We start from the raw sequence: 22,488 nt of genomic DNA on the forward strand, positions 1-22,488 counted from the left end.
ATATATGAAGACCATAAATTTTAAGATTGTACAATAAAATAAATTCCATTATTTGGGGAATGTTTATACGTATATATAACTACCAGGAATACTCAATAGGTAAATATGTGTACGTTTAACGACAGAAATAGGGCTGGCCGAGATTCGTATGGTTCTCGTTGCGCATGCCGGCAAAGAAACGTTTGATGTCCTCCTCGGTGACAACTGTTTTGTTGGCGGCAAACGATTGCAGGAACTCCTTTAGCTTGTCTCCCATGCGATTGTATTCGGTGATCACGTCAATTTGCTTAGTGCGATCAATGGAGGCAAGGGCGCGTATGCCCTGCTCATAGCTGGAGTTCTCCTGGACGCGCTTCATGCCGCGCTCCTCGTAATCCTTGACTGAGTCCTCGGCATCCAGCAGAAACTCCACAGACTGCCGTTTGTACATCTCCAAGCACTTGTCGCACTTGCACAGAGATTTGCGCCAGTCATTGGCCCAGAAGGCGGTGCCTGTTTAGAGAAATCACTTTAGTTCAGGTTTATATACGTGTTGGATTCCTGATAAAGTCCTAGCCTAGTCGACGGGGCCACACAAATCCATAAAACTAGAATATTTTGAGTACGGTTTAAATTGAGCAGCTAACATGAACGTTGAGTACTTTTCGGAAGGGCTGGAATGCCTAATGTATTGCGGCCGCAAGTTGTCGCCGGAGCAGCGTATACTCATTGAGAATTCGCTGATTGTGCTGTTGCAGGAGAATCGTTTCTCGGGCATGTATTTCTGGGGACGCATTACGGCCACCAAGAACGATTACTATATTGCCTTTGGTTATACAAACGATTGCTTAAAGGATCGCAAGTACTTCTACAGTTTGGATCAGTATCAATGGCAGCTATTGCCCTTTGTGCAGAGCCCGAAAATCTTTCAGGCCACGATCCTAGCGCCCGATCCATTTGTCGGGGATCCCAGTCTGCAGACCTATGTCAAGCTGGTGAGTATTCAACCGAAGATAACATTTCTGCCTTGAGTACTAATATCGACTGTTTCAGGATCCGACATTTAATATTGTGGACAATCAGGTGGTCAGCATCAGTCGCCCGGAGGTGATCAAGCTCAAGGAAGAGGAACGCCTGGCTGCCATAGTGTTTATCATAAGCGAGGAGAGCGCAATTTGTCCACGCGGTGCACTCTACAAGATGGTCGATGGTCGTGTCATACCAAATCAAATGTTCCGCGGCCTAAACGATTTGCAAATCGACAATCTATCCTACTACCAGCTGTATCGACTGCCGCGCAACGATCTAAAGACAAATCTGTCAAAGCGCAGCGATTACAACTATGCCATTGATTTTCTGGATACCATCGATGGCGTTATACCGCTCAGCCAGGCCTTTTCGCTGAACATGCAGCGCAACGAGCGCATCGCAATTATCAAGTCCTGCGTCTGGCTGGGCATGACCTTCTTCCACAAGCTCAACTCACGCAAGCATGGCTTCCTCTATCTGGGCGACGGGCGCAAGAACTTTGATTTGCTCTTTATGTATTGAAATACCAATATATATTTTTCAGTTGCTGGCATAAACCAACTATTGAGTAGGGACTAGCTTTTAGTCTAGCATGCACTCACCTGTATGTCCCGTTGGGGTTTTGGGTCGACGACAATTCTCGTCGGCTGACAATTTGATGCGTTTCTCAGCCGGCTCCTCGGACTGCTGCTCGCTCGCAGCCGGCTGGCTGTCAGCTACATTGACCTCGGCTGTGGACTCCTTCTTATCGCTGTGTGGCTGCAGTGCCAGGCCCGTGTAGTCGCGCAGGAACTCGTGACGTTCCATGCAGGCGTCGCAGATCATTTCGCTGCACGCATCTAGCCATTTCTCGGAGACGGTCGGCGCCTGCATGTGCTGCAGATGGAACCAGTCCTCGCAGATGGCGCACTGCAGCATTACCTCATCCGTGGTGCGTTCGGGATCGGGATAGGGCCGCTTGCATTTGCAGTACAAGCCCTGGAAATTCTGATTGTAAAGATTGCCGGCATTTGGCGGCTGAACTCCCTCCAGCTGTGGATTCAGAGCGCAATGCTTCTCGCTGCCCAGACGCAGAGTGGGGCAATCGCAACGAAAATTGCGTTTCGTGTACAGCTCGATGAGCTCGTGATTCTCGTGACAGCGGTAGGAACAGGCAAGGCAGACGCCGGCGCTCTTTGTCAGATCTTCGCGCGCCTCCGGGCAGCAGGTGAGGCAAGAATAGAGCGCCTGGCGTTGTATGGCGCCCTTGGCATATGTGCAGGCCTTTTCATCGGAGCCCCCGAGCACTGCGGCGTATTCCTCCTCCATTTCCTTCTCCTCTTCGAGTACATCGAGCATTGTAATGGTCGATTGCTCCAATAGATTCGCCTCATCCACGTCTGCAGCGTGCGCCGTGCTGTTTGCGTCGCTCATCTTGATTGAAATCTTAGTTTATTCAATGAAATTTATTTTGTAAAACTTCTTTTCCACGGACAATATACGAGAACGCTCTTGTTAGGCGCACAAAAAAGAAAAACTGCGAACTAGTTTTGCGGTGTTCGTAAAACCGAAGCTGAGAGTGCATCAGCTGAGGTTCATTTGAGCGGTTCTCTCGGATTTTGTCGACGCACAAAATGCACTAAAGTCTACACTATATATGGATAATTAAAACTTTGGTAAAAAATTTGGCTATCGTTTGTTGCTGAGTATTTCACATTTCATTTAACAAAATAAACACAAAATTAGATTTTTGTTTTGCATGAACTAATGGTTCTTGACGATGAAATGAAGTTTTCCAACACCAACAGAGATGGGCAAAATAAATGCGCAAGCAATGCGATGAATTATCGATAGTTGTAGTGCTGGTAAATGTGTTTCATATATTTTCCAACACACGCGATTTCCATTTTCTCGTTTGCGGCTCATTTTTATAAACAATTGTGTTTGTTCCTTCTGTTGTTCATAATTAAAACGTCAAAATGAATGCACCACCCACTTTTGAGTCGTTTTTGCTCTACGAAGGCGAAAAAAAGTGAGTAACCCCTGTTAGAAACATTTGCAGACCACATTCGACTTTGTCTTGCCTCTCTGTACAGAATCATCAAGGAATTGGACACGAAGGTAACAAATGCAGCAATATTTACCATAAACAAGGAAGATCACACGCTGGGCAACATGATCCGCAAGTAAGTTAGCCAGTTACCAAGAAATTTAGTAGTATTATTTACTTATTTTGTCACAGTCAGCTGCTGAAGGATCCCAATGTACTGTTCGCCGGCTACAAAGTACCGCATCCGCTGGAGCACAAGTTCGTCATCCGGATACAGACCACGGCGGATTACTCGCCGCAGGAAGCGTTCATGAATGCCATCACAGATCTGCTCGCTGAATTGTCGCTCTTCGAGGAGCGCTTTAAAGTAAGCAGGTTTTTTGTTTCATTTTTGAGTAGTCACCAGATAAAGTCCTATTTCTTTGCAGGATGCCATCAAGGAGAAGAAGGAGGGCGGCGACTAATTGTAATTACACTTTATTTATACAAAAAATTTACGAAACGGAAAAATTTTCACTATTTGTGTTAATAAATTACTTTAAAAATAAAACACTTTAAAATATCCAATCGCGCGTTAACACAAAATTTAAACGGAGAATGTTAGTGCGAAACATAATCCCACTCGAAAAACCGGTGGAAGAGGTAAAGTATGTTCCCAAACAATTGATTTGCTTTACGATTACAAGAACAACTGTCGTACAAAATATCTGTGTATAAACAACCAACAAAAATATCTTAGCTCTAATAGGTCTCATCGTCGGCGCACTCGCTCGTATCGTGTCCAAAAACTGAAATCGAATGGAGAATGGAATCTTGACATATTCTAATCAAAGGATCGAACTACTTACCTTCACAGGAATCGCAGTATTTGCGCGGGGTGGGCAACTTGCGCTGCTTCTCGTTGTTGTTGGCCTCGGCGGGCGGCGGCGGCGAATAGTCGCGCTCATCTCCCGCCTGCAAAGGACAATCCTCCGTCTCGTGCTTGTCGAACTCATCACAGATATCGCAGAAGAGACGCGGTGCCGGCTTGCGCTTGCTCAGCATATCAAAAGCATGCGGCCTGCAAGCAAAGGATTACAAATTAAGATGTGTACATAAGAGAGCGAGTCCTAGACTGACTGACTGAATGTTAAAGGATAAGGAATAGGTAGCAGATATTTTGACAGGAGTTGTCTTTTGAGTAAAAGGGCGAGGCATTGAAAAGCGTGAAGCGCGGAAGACAATGTGTAGCCACATTGAGGGCCAAGATTAGGAAACATTCAGGTGATCAGTCTAGTATATAGCTAAGTTATATAGCTTTCAAGTAGGTTACTTGGTGAAATCCATGGGCAGCGTTTCCAGCGTCTGCACCTTGGCCTTGAGAGCATCGTTTTTCTGCTGCATATCCGCAATGATCGAGTTGAGAAAGTTAATCTTTGCCAGGCTGGTCTCCGTATCCAGCTGCTGAAATAGAAAATTAATAATTACAACTCGCTCCTTGTCTTTCCAATCAGGACTCACCTCCGCGCCGGCTATGGGGCTGCTGGCGGAGGCGCCATTGGCCTGGGCACGCATCGCCATAATCTCGCGTGCCTCGTCCAGCTCCAGGGACTGCAGTTTGCGTGCCATCTGCTGGCATTCCATGTGTGCCAGCTGCTCCGATTCCTTGGCCTCGTGCAGTGCCATCTCCAGTTCGTGAACGCGACTCTGCAGCTGTTCTAGCCGCGCAGACTTGTCACTGGAAGCCTCGTCCATTTCGTCGATGACCTTTTGGTACTCCACCAGCTGGGCATCAAATTCGTTGCCTTTGTCCAGCAGCTGCTGCTTTTGCTGCAGCGCCTGCCGTTGCTCCGCCGAGATGGCTTGCAGTTGACGCAGCTGCTCGTCGGCTTTGGCGGCAGCTGCCTGTAAATCCTTCTCACTTTGCTGCACGCGCTGCAGTTGTTGTTGCAGCTCCTGGATGCTGCTCTGCTGCAGCTCAAATTGGCTTTGATGGGCTTGCAGCTGCTGTTGCGTCTCGGCCAGCTTTGCCTGGCTTTGCTGCAGTGCATCCTGCAGCTCTGCCTTGGACTGCTGCAGCTGGCGCAGCTGCTCGGCCGCCTCAACTGCTGTGCCCTGCAAGACCTCCTCGCTCTTCTGCAGTTCCTGCAGCTTTTGCTCCAGCGCTTTGTTGCTGTTCAACTGGGAGTCGAGTTGGCTGTGGGTCTCCTGGAGCTCCTGCTTCATGCCCTGCAACTTCTCGATCAGTCGTTCCGCATTCATGTCCGCCTCCATTTCGAACAGCTCAAAGATGTGCGCCGTCTCGCTCTTCTCGGCCTGCAGCACCTCCAGCACCGTCGAGAGCTCCGCATTGGTCGCCGATATGTTCGCATTGGCCACCTGGATGGCCTCGACGAGGGTCTTGAGGTCCGCTATCTTCTGTGCATCCTCGCGCGCCAGCTGCTCCTTGTGCTGCAGCTCAGCGTTCGTTATGTCCAGTCGCTCCAGCAGCTCCTTGATGGCCTGCTCGTTCTCGCTGCTCTTCTGCTGCTGCTCGGCCTGCTCCCGGGCTAGCTGCTCCTGCAGCTGCTTTACTTGCTCCAACAATTTTGACTCACTTTCTCCTGCCTCCGCTTTGAGTTTTTCCCGCGCAGCCGACTCGCTGACCTGGCTCGCTTGGCTGGCCTGCAGCTGCTGGCGCGTCTCTTCCAGCTCTCGTTCCAGCTTCAGGACCTTCGCACTGCTCGCATCCTGCTGCGTGCTGAGCTCCTTTTGGGCCGTGGTCAGCTGCTCGTTTAGCTGATTCAGCTTGGCGTTCAGCTGGCCGTTGTCAGCTCTCACGCTAGCCAGCTCCTGCTGCTGCTTCTCCTGTTGCTGTTCCAGCTGCACGCACTTGGCCGTAGACGCCTCCAGCTTGCGCTGGGCGTCGCTTAGGTCCAGCGCCTGCTTGGCGGCCAGCTCTTGCTCCGCCTTGAGTTTGCCACTGAGCTGCGCACTCTGCTCCGTGCTGCCGGCCAGCTCCTGCGTCAGCAGCTCCACCTGGCCACACAGCGCATCGAGACGCTGCTGACTCGCCTGCAATTGGCGCTCCAGTCCGGCGCGCTCCTCGCTGCTCTTCGTGGCCTGTTGCTCGTTGGCCTGCTGGTGCTCCAGCAGCTGCTGTGACAGCTTCAGTAGCTCGGCATTGGAGTCGGTGGAGCTGCTGTGCAGATTCGACAGCTGTTGCTGCAGCGTCTCGTTCTGCTGTAGCAGCGCCTGACAGCGCGCCTCCAGCTGCTCGTGCTGCCTGCCCGCATCGCCCAGCGCCAGGTCGCGCTCTATGGCCAGCTGCTCCTGTTCGCCGAGCTGCATCTGCTTCTGCTCCGCCTCGGCTCGCAGCTTGTCCAGGCTCTGCTGCAGCTCCTTCAGCTCCCGCTCCAGCCGAACGTTCGTCTGCCGCAGCAACTCATTGTCGCTGGCCAGCTCCAGGCGCTGGCCGCTGCTCGCGCTCTCCAGCGAGGCGTAGCTTTGCTGCTTGACCAGGAGCTCGTCGTTCAGCTGCTTCAGCGTCTCCTGCAGCTGTGCTGCGCCCGAGCGTGCGGCCAGCAGCTCCGCCTGCACCGTCTGCGCCTGCTGCTGCTGTGTCTCGCACTTGGCCAGCAGCGCCGCGTGCTGGCGCCTCACGTCGCCCAGTTCTAGCTCGTGCTGGGCACAGGCATCCGCGCTGGCCTTCAGCTGCGTCTCCATTTGCTGCTGTTGCAGCCTGGCCGCCTCCAGATCCTCCGTCTGCTTGTCGTATGCGGCTCGCGTCGTCTGCTCCAGCAGCTTGGCCGTCTGCAGCTCGGCGCTCTGCCTGATCTGCAGCTGACTAAGTTCCGCCTGCAGCGTGGCCAGCTGTTGGGCGCCCGCCTTGTCGCTCGATGTGGCCTGTTGCTGCAGTTGTTCCAGCTGCGTTTGCGTCGCTGTGAGCGTGGCTTCCAATTCCGCTATCCGGGCATTCGCTTGGCTCAGCTGTGCGGCTTGTTCGGCGCGTTCCTTGACCTGGTTCTGCTGCAGCTGCTCCTGGCTGCTTACTAGTTTTGTTTTCGCCTCCAGCTGCTGCTGCAGCTGCTCCAGCTTCAGTTCCTTGTCGACTGTTGCTGCTTGGCTAGCCTCCAGTTGCGACTGGGTCGATTGCTGCAGCAGCTCCATATCCTGTTGCACGCTGCGCAGCTTCTGCTCCGCCGCTTCCTTCGCCTCCTTCAGCTGCACATTATCCGCCAGCTGCTGCTGCAGGTGCGTCTTACTATCGCCGCTGGCCTGCAACTGTTCCTTGAAGCTGTCCAACTGCTGTTCCAGTTCTCGCTTCTCCTTGGCCAATGATTCGTTCGCTTCCTTCAGCAGCTGCTGCTCCGCCCTGAGCTGGTCCAGCTGCGCTTTGCTGTCGCTGCTATTGCGGTTGAGCATCTCGTCCAGTGCGGAGCTGTCGGCCAGTTGTACGTTCAGCTGCGTCGTTAGCTCGTCCAGCTGTTGGCTTAGCTCTCGGATCTGCTCGTCCCGCAAGCGAATCTCAGTCTGCAGAATCTCGCACTCGTCTGTGACACTCGAGCGTTGGCTCTCCAGCGTATCGGAGCTGGATTTCAGTTTGTGTAGCTCTTCGCTGACCTGCTGCAGTTGCTCTGCCTTCTCCGCCAGCTGCCGCTCAAAGTCGGCCTTGACTTGCTGCGCCTGTTTCTCGTTCTCCTCCTTGAGCAGCGCCAGCTCGCGGCGCAGATTCTCGATGCCGCACTGCGACAGAGAGAACTTCTCCAGGCTCTCATCCTTGGCCACCAGCTCCGCTTGAAGTGTTGTGATCTGATTCTGCAGGTAGTTTATGTTCTCGCGCAAACGCTGCTCCTCCTCCAGGGACTCCGTGTGCCGTGCCTCACTCAGCTTCTCCTGCACGCTAAGCTTCTCCTGCAACGCGGCGATCTCCGACTGATCGACGCCTTTCTCCTCTACAGGCGGCACGCTCTGTAAACTGGGCGTGGCTGCGGAACAAGACTTTATAGCAACAATGCCCAAGAGATTTGTGGGAAACTTTTATACCTGAGACTAGGTTCGTAATTTTCTTTTCCAAATCATGAATCTTTTCCTTATAGACCTGAGACTGAGCCTGCGTCGGGGTACAAAGGGGTGAATTAGTGGCTAATCAAAGCAATTGAGGGGGCATTTTAAAAGATGTGCAATGACTGGTTTTGTGCAGAGATTGGTATGGTTTTTTTTTCTAATATTTTAAGCAAATTAAAAGTCAACTTTCTTGTACTGCATTTAAACTTAAATCTATACTAAATCGATCTATTCTAATACTAGCGCCTTAAAGGCCCATGGCACAGGATTTTCTCAACTAGTTTGATATAAGTTCTACAAATTAATATACTACACAAGCTAAAGTGCTCGATGGCCTTTAAGCATTTGCTCTCAGTCATGATGATGTGGAGGAATCTACAGAAATTAATTAACATTACGCATAAGGACCCCAAACCAGGTGAAACATAACCCAAGTCAACTGCCTTGTAATAAAAATGTATGCTATTTTTGATCCAATACAATAAACGTTAAAAAAAGCCTTAGCTGCTGAAAAATGTACTAATCATTTCATTAAAATTATCCTGGAAAAAGTTTTTCATATTCGGGCTAAATAAATCTCAGTAAAAACAATTCAAAACCAAAATGGAAAAGTTTACCTAGCGAAATTCGAATCATAATCGAATTGTTTATGATACTAAAATATTTGTTTCAATCAAATAATTCATAAAAAAAATATATATATATCAATCAAAACTATAGCGATCCCTGGTAAATGCTCCTTTATACAACTCTAATGCAAGCCTACAGAAAGATCTAAAAATGCCTCTTGTAAAAGAATAAATAAATAAAAGTAGTACAAAATACTTTGATAGGCGTCACAACCCCCAAAATAACCTAGCTATAAATCAGATAAGTTTAAAATTTAAAAATTATTCTAGATCTCGCTGATAGATAAATTAAATAAGCACAACTTCAAACTAACATACAAAATAATCAAACTATATTAGGTTTCATTGGAAACTTTCTATTGCTGGTAATTTTAATTAAAGTAAACTATATTCACCTATTGCCTTAAGACAGAGTGAGTAACATGTAAATTATACAATTATATATATAATAATATATTATATATAATTATAATATATAATTTATATATAATCATATGAATAATCATATATATAGAAATGAAAAACATTGTTCGTGTAGTTTTAATTGTGCTTCTAGCTTGTTTGATAGGATCTATTAGCTATTGCTAGCTAAAAGTTTTTCACTACAGGTGGAATTATCACAAAGGCTTTGATTAAAAAAACCATAAGCCTAACTCTAATATATGCTGCACTCTCCCAGTTAATGCACATCTTTATTTACAGCTCTCTCTCTCACTCTCTCTGTCTCTCTCTCTGTCTTACATTTAATTCATCGCCGCAGAATTGTGCCTCATCTATGGTAAATTGCAACTCCTCCGATTTCTTGCGCTCGTCGCCCAATTGCGACTCCAATTGCATTATCCGTGCCTTTAGCTGCGGGGGGAGAGGAGAGCGTGGAGCAGGAAGAGATTAAATTAAATTAAATTCCAAGTAAAAGGCAAATAAAACACAACGCTAATTGGCAAAATGCCTGGCAATAATATTTGTATATCGTATATTTGATATCGGTTAAAGTATTTTGAATTTTTGTTATATCGTAAGTAGGTTGGTTTTTTTATATCGTAGATCGTACAACTAGACCAACAGCAAGAAAATTCGCTTTCATAAAATCAATTTTATACAGGTTTTCCAATTTCCATTTTTAAGTATATATATCTTTATATATATATATATATATGTATAATATATGCATATTTTTCATTCGTATTCCAAAATATAAAAAAAAAAACATTCAGAACATTCAATTCAATTGGGCTCAATTTGTGGCTCATGTTTGTTTGTTTTTTTTTTTCTTTGTGATAAGAGGATATCGTAAATAGTTTTTGGTTGGTTTTCAGCATAAAACGCTGTCCAGACTTCCGCAATGAACTTCAATTTCAGGTTTCTTCACAAAACGCATTCATCAAAGGTATTTCGTAAACAATTATTTGAGCCCCGGCACACAGGTAAGCACGGTCCTCTATTTGATGCGCAACGGTGTCAGGACACTGTGCAGGATGCAGTGCCTCTCGTGCTTGCCGGACCAGCCGCGGAACTCGCGTCGCAGATCGGCCAGACGAATGCTATGCCGGGCTATCAGGCGCCTCCAGCGATCGGCCTCGATCAGCAGTTGCTATAACAAATGAACAGGTACAAACAGTGGTGCGTAAAAGTCGTTGTACATTTTGAGAATTTCGGTTTTTTGGTTTTGCGTTAAAAAGAGCGACAGGGTATTAGAACTGTGGTTGGATTTTTTGGTGGATTGTGAAATGTTGCCAATTAACAAAAAAAAAAAAAAAAACACAACTCATAGTGCGCACGACATTTATGGAGCATGTGATGAGGGCAGATAAAAAATATATAACCACGCATAAAACGTAACTCAAATTTATTCAAAAACAAACCGCAAAACTTTTTAAAATAAAAAAAGAAAAACAAATAAACAAATGTGAAAGCAAGACGCAACCTCCGACTCAAAGAGACAAGAATCCAATATAAAAGAAAATATATTTCCAGTCAAGCTGTGCAATTGTGCTAAAGTACGGCAAATATATATTTTTGGAACAGGTGTGAAAATTCCAAAAAAGAAATTAAATATGACCCCGAACCGTGTATGATAATGGAGCAAATTTTTGAAAAGTCGATTATGCTAACACCATGAAAGTGATTAACTTGAGTTATACTAAATTAATTGTCTTGAAAATATTTCTCAACTAGTTGCAGGAATACTGAATATTAAGATCATGTTTAAGCCTTTAGTTGCTAAACAGAACACGTTATCTCAACTAAAAGATTTCATTCCAACAAATTTGATGCAGAAATTAAGATATTTATTCTATAGACTCTAATGTACTTCAGCTGGAGCCCATGTTGTGCAAGTTTATTAGCACCGTGTCGTGATATGATTTAACCAAATTTTAAGCAGAATTCCAATTCTTTTGTTAGGCTCGTTAGCGACTTGTTAAGATGATGAACCCGCCTGAACCTTGGCCGAGTTGGAGCATGGAGAAGTTTTAAAAGGTTTTCCAACCGACTAATTTGTACTCTTTTTTTTGCAGTGCGTGCAGTTAGCGCATTTCATGCGTGGCCCAAAAATCATTTAAATTCAATTAAATTATACAAATGTAACGTGCGCAAGTTAAGTGTGTAAAATTGACAAACAAAACAGAAAAATGAGAGAGCAAAAAATAAATAAAAAAATAAGAAAACGAAGAGAACACACAAAAATGTTAACACAAGACAAGAAAACCAACCAAGTGAGCATAAACAAATTGTTTAAACTTTAAACAATTCAGCACAGGTGAGTGCCTGTGTGTGTGTGCATGCGTGTATGTGTGTGGGTTACACTCCTTTTCTTTTGCAATTGCAACAGCTTTTGAAAATTATCAAAAAAAAAAACCAATTTAAAGCTGAGCTGAATAAACATTCGAGTGTTTCTCTTTGTCTGGACTTTAGCCAACTGGAAATAATTTCTTTTTATCGCAAAACCAAACTTTCTTTGGTTTATCGGATCGCGATTTTTGTAGCTGTTGTTGTAGTTGTTCTTGTTGTAGTTGTAGTTGTTGTAGCTGTTGTTGTTGCTGTTGTTGCTGCTGCAGCGGCTGCCTTGTTGTTGGCCTCGTTGTTGTTGTGCGGCTGCTGCTGTGGCTCGTGGGCCGCAGGCGGAAGGGCCGACTGCGATCCGCATAGGGCAGCGGCATGTACATAGTATCGGTGAAGATAATTACCTCATTGATGTTCTTCTGTAGCTGCAGCGCCTGATTCTGTGCATCCTCGCGGTCCAGATCACGTTCCACCATCAGCTGCTCCACGTGCTGTTGCTTCTCGCGCAGCAGGTCCTGTGTGGGAGAGAGAATGTGTGTGTGTGTGTGTTCGTTTGTGTGTCGCACAACAAGCGCATGAGTTACAACTGAATGCCCAAAATAAGAGGAAGAGTTGCACAACAAATAGTGTGTTCAAGTGTGTGTGTGTGTGTGTGTATGTGTGTGTATATACAGGGTGCAGCTTATAGTTGCAAGACTATTGAAAATGTCTAATCCAATCTATATTTAAATATTTTAACTTACGCATACGGATTAAATATTTGAAAATAAATTCTTATAACCTAATTCCACTGTCAACATTTATACATTTTTTCTGAATGTTACATTTTTGGCGAATGTTTAACTTTTGTGAATGTGAAGTATGTTGCCCATAACTTCTTACATTTTTTCCGAATGTTACATTTTTGGCCTGTACGTTTGCCCATAAGAAACCACAGTTTTCACATTTGAATGATGATTTATCGAATGTCGCATTGATGTTATGGAAAATATGAATGTAACATTACCATTAACAGCTTATATAACAAAGAACGTTATCGTTAACTTATAATTCTAATTTTGAATTATACTAATACAAAAGTTTTTAACATTTTCCGAACGCAAAGAGTCCATTAAATTGTGACCCTACAAAGAGGCCATATTTTTTTTGAAGAAAAACTTAGTTAAATCAAATAAAATTAACGGAATCGCAGAATGTGCAGTTTCTAAATGTAACATTTTTGGAGCAGAGTGGAATCAGGCTTTTGATTACAAAAGACACATTTTAACGTACTTTATCTTAAGTAATAGGAAAGAAATTTACAACTATCGATAGTCTTGCAGCTGTATAGCAAAGCAAACGTATTGAGAGCAAACCTTTGACAACCCAACAAACAAGTTAAATATAAAACGGGAGACAAATTCTGTGCGCATGCGTAACAAAAATAGACAAAAAATATAAGGTAAGAAACACACAAAAGCGTGCACTAAACTAGAAATTTGTATCGTAGCTATTTATTATGCAGAAGGTGTACGAAAATAAAATAAAATAGGTAATACAGCAAAAAAAAAACATATATACACGAAGATACGGATAATAAGATAAGCCAAAAAGGGTGCAGGTAAAGTCGTATATTTTATAAATATATTTTTGTACATGTTTAGTTGGGCTCATTTTGGCAATGTGTCAGGTGGCAAGTTAATTGGGGTGGATTAGTGGCAGGCTTAGAGGCTAGGTTAGCTGATTGTTTAGTCAAAAGACAGACAAAGAGACGCTCAAGCGACTTTAACAGCGGGTACAGTAGGCGTGCATGTTAACTAACAGCGCGCGCGTGGGCGAACAGATGTTGTTTTTGCATACCTGCATGGAAAATTGACTTTTTGGCGTCGTTACAATTGGCCGAATGGGCGTGCTCGATTTGCGCTGCGTGGGTGGGGATTAAAATTAAAGAATTGTAAACGCGTTAGTAAAAAAAAACTCGAGCACAGTTAACGGTTAATATTAACAGTATTAGGCATAGATAACAGCAAAACTGTGGCAGGTAACTGGTAAAAGAGTAACAGCTAACTGATAACTGATAACTGATAACTGATAACGTGTGTGTATGGCATGTTGCAGGCCCGGCTTATACCTGTGCATTCATGCGTATACGCGATGTGTTTGTTGTGGCTATGCTGTTCATGGTGCCGATCGAGGTGAGAGATTCGCGCGAGCCGGCGCGCGACAAACGCGTCTTCTTTGTGGACGGCGATAGCGACACCTTGGCAATCGGCACAAAGACCCCAAATTTCGGCTTGCACTCAAAATATCTAAAAGTAAAGTAAATCAATTAGACAGAATTTAAAGTAGACCAAAAAAAAACGACAATTAAAGAGTTACAGTGTTACAGCTTTACCTGATGCCGTCGACGGCGCCGTCGTTTTTGCCGCTGGCCTCGTCCAGCTCAACGCCGCACCAGTTGCCAGGTGCGAACTGTGTCTCGCCCAGATAGCGCAAAATGCCCGGCCGACTGCCAAAGCCCGAGGAGACAATCACACGATCACCCACCGTCAGACCATTCTCTGCAAAGAGCCATAGACAAAATGTAATCTCAGTTAAATCTCAGCAGATCAGCTGCACTTACTGCCCGTGCCCGGGCTGCGCAGCATGGAGCTGCGCAGGCTGGCCGTTGGGGAGACCGTGCGCGAACGTTCCGGCGAGTTCTTCGCCAGCGGCGAGGTGGGCGTCATTGCGCCCGACAGCGGATATGTTGTGAGCCGTGTGAGGCGCGAGAAGATGCCGCGCTTTGGCTCGCACTGGAAGTAACGCTTGCCCGAGACGCAGCCATCATTTTTGCCTGCAACAAATCAAGGTTTTAGCTGTCTTTATAGCGAGTGTCACCTGTCTGTCTGTCGCTTACCATTTGGTTCGTCGAGCACAATGCCTGCCCAGTCGCCGGGCGCAAAGTGTGTCTCGCCTATGTAGGCTATCTGGCCGGAACGCAGTCCGCCCACCCACACACGTTGGCCAATTATGAACTGCTCCGTGTTGGCTGTCAGCACGGTGCTGTTGTGATCTGTCAATTGGGAGGAGGGGAGGTATCGAGGAGATGAGCATTTATTATTATCATCAATCAGCAAAGAACTCTCAATGTTTTGGCTGCGTTTCATAATGTTTCACACACACGATCGAAACTCTGTTCAAGTCACTTTTCTATATACGTAGACATTTATTGTATAATATAGTCGAATATGATGTCATATGCAAATTGTTCTAGTGCAATTTGCATATGTCGCTTGCAGTCAATGAAAACCATTTGAAGCTGTCATATAAAAAATGACTACAACACGATCCCCCGCAGAGCGTGTGTAGAACGGATATTGGCTATTATATATATATATATAGCATTAATCCATATGCACTTGATAGATCTTCTCTGGACTAGAACCGACTTGACTTGGCGTCATTTACCCAAACAGACAACGCCTTAAAAAGTTGGCTTTAATTTAACAAATTACTTGTTGATACTTGATAAATGGCTTTTAAATCAAAATATAATTAAGTGGAAAATTACGCAACAAAGAAAAAAAAACCATATTGCATGCAACCTATGTCATAATTTGTTATTGTTTGGCTCCTCCACTCATTCTTTTTTTATTTTTATTTTAAAGCTGCAACGTCAAACGCTTCGCCCACATCTAATATGATAATTTGGTTAAATTTTTCATCATTAGGTTTTCAAATTTTTGCCGCTGCGATACGCAAGACATGCTCTTTGCTTGCCTGCATAAAGGTGTCAAGTTTGAGTTTGCAAAAAAAAAAAAAAAAAATTATATAAATATAAACTTATGCATATGCATTAGCCAAACAACTGCATATACTTTGTCGGGGTTCGGGTTAATCGCACTTTAGTTGCGCTACTTTGTTAAATATACTAAATTAAATAATTATTAGTTTGCATTGATGTTATTCGACTGAGTCACATATGTGTCATACTCTGGACTAACTTAATAGCTTAGCAAAATCTAAGCAAGGCTTTTGCTTCTAGCTTCGCATGTAAGTTTAACGGGGAATAACTTGAAGGTCGGTACATCACACAAATAACGTACTTTACAACTTGTATCTGTCTTTAACAATTTTAACGAAAAGGAAAAGCTATCTGCGGCACGCCGAAGATATAATACACTTGCAGACCCAACCTTCTTATATTGCTCATAATATTTTGCTCTTATCTAAGGAGCACAGGAAGAATATATAATGCCCCGAGTATGTTAAAGATATCTGGATAAACAAAAATATGTTCCATATAACCAACTTTTCGACCAATTCTTGTGTATGGCAGCTATATGATATAGTGATCCGTTCCCCCTGGTTCCGGCATATGTATGTACTGCACAGTGTCATGACGATAGATTCAAAACTGAGAAGGACGGACATGGCTATATCGAGTCGGCTATTGATGCTGATCAAGAATATATATACTTTTATGGACTCGTGGATGTCTCACATTTCGAGGCACAATTATAATACCCCCTGCTATTATCTGACCCATGTCACGCTTTAAAGCTGATGGGGCTTTAGTTGTAATATCCACAGATTAGCTGGCTTAGCTGTACAGTGAACACCCACATGACGACGGCTCATTAGGCTTTGTTAATTTGACAATTTTTGGATCTTATAAAGCGGGTTAGATCAACAGGTATCAGGTAGATGCCAGCGAGGGCCATAAATCGTGGTGGCGTCCGTTTAAGGTGCGAGCAACTGGCTTCAACTTAAATAAACCACCTGCGCAAATATCTAACTGACATATTGTGCATGTGTGTGTGTGTGTTTTAGCACGTCTCGAGCAAGATAGAGATATATTTATGCATGTATCTATTTAGATATAGACAGATAGAACAGTTCGTGAGCTGCTCTTTTGCTTACCTGAGCTGCGACGCCGACCCGTGGCCTCAAGATAATAATCGTCTATGGTTAAATCGAAACGAAAACAAAAACGAAAACGTAAACAAAGCACAGTTACAGATACATTTACAGCATGCAGGTGTGCTTGGGATGGGGGGATCTCAGCTGGACAGACTTACAAGATGTGCGACGTCCATTGTCGGAGCGAGACTTGACCGATCCGCGGCCGGGCGAGAAGCGTTCCCAGTCGGACGAGGGCGAGAGCGAGGAGCGCGTAAAGCGCTTGACAGTCTCTTGATAGAGATCTACGAGTATCGGATATAAGTACTATATAGACGCGATTTACATAAATGTTAAATGTTAAGCTTTTGGGCGTCTCTTTCTGTTTGTGGTTGCGCACAGATCGGAGTTCATTCGAGGTCTGTTTACGTTTCGCCCGTGGTTAGTTAATAATTAGCGAATTTGTGTTAATCACATACAACGGAGCCATGTTTCGTAGCCGGGGCCGGTTAATTATTATTATGTGAAAGTTGTCAGTTCTTTTGTTGTTGTTTAATCAGTTATTAGCCGCAAGCAGTTGGCAGGTTAACGGAAAGAACTTTCCAGAGTGAGCGCAGGTGCTTAAAGTCAAATTCTGAACTGTGAGAAAAAAATAGGTGTGCGAAGGGTGAGGCATTTGCGATTTGGAAAGGTGCATCTGCTGAACTTTACTTGAAGAAATTAAGAGAGAATGGAAAAGAAGGTAAAATGCAGGGTATTAAGAGTCGTATCTTTAGAAAGAACTTTGCTATGGGTGACATGACGGAGTGTAAGAATTAGGGTGTTATAAAGCATAAAATTAAATTTTATGTCTTATAAGGAAACAATTACTATTTATTTAGGTCTCAAAACGTTTCTAATTATTGTGGTGGGTGTTAAAAGTCCAATAAAATGTCTTCAGAAAGAACTTTTGTTTTGATTAAGCCTAAAAGTCACATTTTGTGTCTTGAAAAGGAACATTTACTATTTTATTTATATCTGCCAAAGTTTCTAAAAAGCTTTCTGATTTCAGTTGCACCTGCTGAACTTTATCTTAAAAGTATAACGAGCTGGTTTTCGAAGGTTACAAGTCGGAAAGGAAACAGAAGGGTTAGACTCTTCAATCGAAAGCCGGAATGTAAGAATTATGGTATTATTAAACCTAAGAGTCAAGTTTTGTGTCTCGAAATTTCATTTATATCTGCCAAGGTTTCTAAATATTGTCTTGTTCTCATAAAGCTTTCTGTTTTCACTGCTTAGATAAAAAATAGGAAACCTTAAAAAGTAGCTGCTAGAGAAATGAGTTTTATGGCTAATCATAAAGTGAACTCCGTTAGGCGGCATTCTCCTGCCTGTTGCTGCTGACTTTCGAAATCAATTGTCGTAAATTTGCAAGCGTCAAAATAAAAAAGCATAAATCAATTAAATTGTCGACAGTTTGGTAACGTTTTTTTTTTTTTGTAACAAATTGCAGCGGCCAGAGCCAGAGCCGGAGCAAAAGATGCAGACAGAAAGCAAATATAATCATTTTGTGCGATTGCACGATTTTGGTTTCCGCTTAATTTACGGCCGTGTAGTTAATTGTGTTTTTGTCAGCTCAAATTGGCTTTTTCTTGCCGTGTTGTTGCCTGTCTGCAATACAAAAAAATGTATCTTGAAGATGCGCGAACAGTCTTTGCCAGCTAATCAAGCTGCCCGAACGGTAGCCAAGCATGACGTGGCCAAAAACGCACTGCAGCAACAACTTCAAGGTTCAATTGTTGCTCAAAAGATACATTGAAAAAAGCCCCTCCCCCTCCCATCCCCTATCCACCTCCGCGCCCTATTTGTCTATATACATGTGTCTGGTCAGTCAAGACAATTTGTTATTATTTGCTATTATATTCCGTGACGCTTGCTATTTTTTAATTATGCCCACAATCTATTGTGTCTGGCAAATGTATCTGTATCTGTATCTACACATATGGACGCCCTTCAATTCAACTATAAAGCTAAGACTTTCACTGTGTCCAAGCGGGCGAAACTCTTTTCAATTGGCTTTTAGACAGTTTTTAATGAAAGACAAGCACTTGAAAGTTCTACGTCTGCAAGGAAATTTTTGTAGAAAATATAAAAATAATATAATTGGTCTTGAAAATTGGCTAAATTTATGTTTGAGTTGGGAACTTTATAGTAATATTTGACCTGGGTGTTGACAGCAATATGGACACTCACAAGATATCAAGCTAAAGCTGCTCCGATCAAGAATATATGCATGCAGGCAGAAGCAATCGAATTCAAGGCCAGATTATCGTTTCGTGCTAATAGATCAGTCATATGCCATTCGCTGGAACCTTCATTAAGTGCAGCTCAACTCAGCTGGGCCAGTGATGGAAATCTGCATTGTTGATTTTTAGCGTTTAACTGTTAAACGTGTGTGCGCGAGTCTTTGTGCATGCATGCTAAAAATACATTTCCGTGCAGTTGACATTCGGTGTCTACACTAATGAACTCATGTATCTGACAGATACGCAATGAATCATCAAAGCGGCCGCTGCGTCCAATGAGTGTGGCGCCCCGAGTCTATGGCCTACGACGTCTACGTAATGCGGCCTAATGTTGTTTTGGCCAAAAAAAAAAAAAAAAAAAATAACAAAATAAAAACAAAACGCCGACCCACTTTGCGCACGACTCTGGCCAAATGGATGGACGCGTCCATAAATGGATCTGATCGGTTTGGTTCGGATCGGATCGGGCGTGCGCCTTGCATGTTCGCCCGATAAATCACAGCGCGCACAGCGAACATGTCATGGGCTCATTATCTATTGAAATGATTAAACAACATTTAATTAAGCTAAACTGTGTGCAAGTGCATGTCTCCGAGGCATGTAGGTTGCCGCTATCTCAAATCGAACTCTCAGCTACAGATTTTAGACGCCGATACAGATACAGATACAGTTACAGTTACAGATACAGATACACGTCCAAGTGGGTGCTGTTGCTCGGGCTGTGCTCGTCCCACATGGGGCAGCTAGTCGATAGCCTGGTCACACTGGTCACGACTTACATGACTTTTCGGCAGGTAACTAGATGCAAATCTCTTTTTGCCGCAAATGCCGACAACAGTTGCCGCCAACAGTTGCTACCAACACATTCCACACGGCAGCCAAGTGCCGCCGCATGGCTTGAGCAACAGCTACAGTGATGTTTCCTTAGAAAGAACTAAGTAATAATAAGTAAGCCTTGGTAAGGGACAAGTTGGAGTCAGATTATGACTAGACCATTTAATATAATATTTTATAATATATTAGATTCAAGTGTAAAGTCGGAGTATCCGAGCAACAATTTCGATTATTGGATCTGTCCTCTATTTTCTTTTTGTTTTTTTTTTTTAATGTACATCGCACTTAGTTAATCTTCACTGTGCGCTCATCTAAAATGCAGAATTTTTATCGCAATTAATTTAATTTCTGTGCACAACAATAATTGCATTTAATTTTCTATGATAATATTCGTTGATATTTTCAACACCAGCTTTTGTGCTTTGCGCTTAGAACAACGCCCAGGCGCTTGTACTGAGAATTTCACCAAATGGAAAACTGGTTTGATGTCGGGCTTGATTTTCGTATTTAGATGCTTACGTGACGCGGGTGCTGCGTAGTTGTTGGCTTTCAGGTTTTCACAAACCCGCCTTTTCGAAGGCGTATTCGTAAAATGTCAATAATATAAATATTATTTTTGACTGTAGCCAACAGCCAAGAATTCAACAACAAAAAACATGTGACTCCAAAATTTATTGATATACCGGCAACAATCTATAGAAACCCCCAACAATCCCCTTACCCACATATTTGCAACGCTTTGTATACCGTGAACCCATTAAAAATGGGTATAAGGGTATATTGTATTTGTGCAAAATCCAAATGTATGTAATAGGCAGAAGGAAGCTGAACACCCATTTTTTGGTCGAAATTCATGTTCAAATCTTACCCCAACATTCGTACATAGACATGGGTCAAAATTTCCCATCCCTATAACTCGGTCAAAACTCATCCGATTTCCACGAGGTTTGGCTTTTTATTCATGGTTTTCCCTCTAAAATAATCTGGCATTAAAACCTGAACACCCATTTTTTGGTCGAAATTCGTGTCCAAATCTTACCCCAACATTCGTATATAGACATGGGTCAAAATTTCCCATCCCCATAACTCGGTCAAAACTCATCCGATTTCCAAGAGGCTTGGCTTTTTATTCATGGTTTTCCATCTAAAATAATCTAGCATTAAAACCTGAACACCCATTTTTTGGTCGAAATTCATGTCCAAATCTCACCCCAACATTGGTATATGGGCATGGGTCAAAATTTCCCATCACCATAACTCGGCCAAAACTCATCCGATTTCCACGAGGTTTGGCTTTTTATTCATGGTTTTCCCTCTAAAACAATCTGGCATTAAAACCTGAACACCCATTTTTTGGTCGAAATTCATGCTCAAATCTTACCCCAACATTCGTACATAGACATGGGTCAAAATTTCCCATCCCTATAACTCGGTCAAAACTCATCCGATTTCCACGAGGTTTGGCTTTTTATTCATGGTTTTCCCTCTAAAATAATCTGGCATTAAAACCTGAACACCCATTTTTTGGTCGAAATTCGTGTCCAAATCTTACCCCAACATTCGTATATAGACATGGGTCAAAATTTCCCATCCCCATAACTCGGCCAAAACTCATCCGATTTCCACGAGGTTTGGCTTTTTATTCATGGTTTTCCCTCTAAAACAATCTGGCATTAAAACCTGAACACCCATTTTTTGGTCGAAATTCATGTTCAAATCTTACCCTAACATTCGTACATAGACATGGGTCAAAATTTCCCATCCCCATAACTCGGTCAAAACTCATCCGATTTCCACGAGGTTTGGCTTTTTATTCATGGTTTTCCCTCTAAAATAATCTGGCATTAAAACCTGAACACCCATTTTTTGGTCGAAATTCATGTCCAAATCTTACCCCAACATTCGTATATAGACATGGGTCAAAATTTCCCATCCCCATAACTCGGTCAAAACTCATCCGATTTCCATGAGGTTTGGCTTTTCATTAATGGTTTTCCCTCTAGATTAATCTTGCATTAAAACCTGAACACCCATTTTTTGGTCGAAATTCATGTCCAAATCTCACCCCAACATTGGTATATGGGCATGGGTCAAAATTTCCCATCCCCATAACTCGGCCAAAACTCATCCGATATTCACGAGGTTTGGCTTTTTATTCATGGTTTTCCCTCTAAAACAATCTGGCATTAAAACCTGAACACCCATTTTTTGGTTGAAATTCATGTTCAAATCTTACCCCAACATTCGTACATAGACATGGGTCAAAATTTCCCATCCCCATAACTCGGTCAAAACTCATCCGATTTCCACGAGGTTTGGCTTTTTATTCATGGTTTTCCCTCTAGATTAATCTTGCATTAAAACCTGAACACCCATTTTTTGGTCGAAATTCATGTCCAAATCTCACCCCAACATTCGTATATGGGCATGGGTCAAAATTTCCCATCCCCATAACTCGGTCAAAACTCATCCGATATTCACGAGGTTTGGCTTTTTATTCATGGTTTTCCCTCTAAAACAATCTGGCATTAAAACCTGAACACCCATTTTTTGGTTGAAATTCATGTTCAAATCTTACCCCAACATTCGTACATAGACATGGGTCAAAATTTCCCATCCCCATAACTCGGTCAAAACTCATCCGATTTCCACGAGGTTTGGCTTTTTATTCATGGTTTTCCCTCTAGATTAATCTTGCATTAAAACCTGAACACCCATTTTTTGGTCGAAATTCATGTCCAAATCTCACCCCAACATTCGTATATGGGCATGGGTCAAAATTTCCCATCCCCATAACTCGGTCAAAACTCATCCGATTTCCACGAGGTTTGGCTTTTTATTCATGGTTTTCCCTCTAGATTAATCTTGCATTAAAACCTGAACACCCATTTTTTGGTCGAAATTCATGTCCAAATCTCACCCCAACATTCGTATATGGGCATGGGTCAAAATTTCCCATCCCCATAACTCGGTCAAAACTCATCCGATTTCCATGAGGTTTGGCTTTTCATTCATGATTTTCCCTCTAGATTAA

At 43.4% G+C, this 22,488-nt stretch overlaps 4 protein-coding genes across 13 annotated transcripts in view; 2 read left to right on the top strand and 2 right to left on the bottom strand.

The window, feature by feature from the left end:
- Positions 1-100: 100 nt before the first annotated feature.
- LOC115765464 (putative E3 ubiquitin-protein ligase UBR7) lies at positions 101-2,764 on the bottom strand. The gene is made up of 2 exons (XM_030709042.1): positions 1,611-2,764; positions 101-492 (listed from the first exon to the last, which is right to left on the bottom strand). Exons 1-2 carry the CDS (start codon positions 2,419-2,421, stop codon positions 116-118), a joined length of 1,188 nt encoding a protein of 395 aa, XP_030564902.1. The 5' UTR covers positions 2,422-2,764; the 3' UTR covers positions 101-115.
- LOC115765465 (radial spoke head protein 9 homolog) lies at positions 530-1,561 on the top strand. The gene is made up of 2 exons (XM_030709043.1): positions 530-974; positions 1,033-1,561. The coding sequence occupies exons 1-2, from the start codon at positions 627-629 to the stop codon at positions 1,528-1,530; spliced, it is 846 nt and encodes a 281-aa protein (XP_030564903.1). The 5' UTR covers positions 530-626; the 3' UTR covers positions 1,531-1,561.
- Positions 2,765-2,880: 116 nt separating the features above from the next.
- LOC115765466 (DNA-directed RNA polymerase II subunit RPB11) lies at positions 2,881-3,578 on the top strand. The gene is made up of 4 exons (XM_030709044.1): positions 2,881-3,019; positions 3,084-3,173; positions 3,230-3,404; positions 3,466-3,578. The coding sequence occupies exons 1-4, from the start codon at positions 2,967-2,969 to the stop codon at positions 3,499-3,501; spliced, it is 354 nt and encodes a 117-aa protein (XP_030564904.1). The 5' UTR covers positions 2,881-2,966; the 3' UTR covers positions 3,502-3,578.
- A 164-nt stretch (positions 3,579-3,742) lies between these two features.
- The window catches only part of LOC115765462 (restin homolog), a 41,686-nt gene continuing 22,940 nt past the window's right edge, over positions 3,743-22,488 (bottom strand). For 2 of the 10 annotated variants that reach the window (XM_030709027.1, XM_030709032.1), the window contains 14 exons: positions 16,515-16,640; positions 16,357-16,398; positions 14,351-14,506; positions 14,075-14,287; positions 13,847-14,012; positions 13,583-13,760; positions 13,312-13,374; positions 11,877-11,987; positions 9,433-9,543; positions 8,042-8,108; positions 4,538-7,983; positions 4,350-4,480; positions 3,886-4,097; positions 3,743-3,825 (listed from right to left, as the gene is read on the bottom strand). In XM_030709027.1, coding sequence (XP_030564887.1) covers positions 3,779-3,825; positions 3,886-4,097; positions 4,350-4,480; positions 4,538-7,983; positions 8,042-8,108; positions 9,433-9,543; positions 11,877-11,987; positions 13,312-13,374; positions 13,583-13,760; positions 13,847-14,012; positions 14,075-14,287; positions 14,351-14,506; positions 16,357-16,398; positions 16,515-16,640 — 5,069 coding nt within the window. In that variant the 3' untranslated portion in view covers positions 3,743-3,778. The other 8 variants (XM_030709030.1, XM_030709033.1, XM_030709028.1 and 5 more) reach the window with 7 other exon arrangements.

Source organism: Drosophila novamexicana, unplaced genomic scaffold (genome assembly GCF_003285875.2).
Source record: "Drosophila novamexicana strain 15010-1031.04,08,12 unplaced genomic scaffold, DnovRS2.1 tig00000974-arrow-arrow-pilon, whole genome shotgun sequence".
In the NCBI taxonomy this organism is placed as follows: Eukaryota; Metazoa; Arthropoda; class Insecta; order Diptera; family Drosophilidae; genus Drosophila; species Drosophila novamexicana.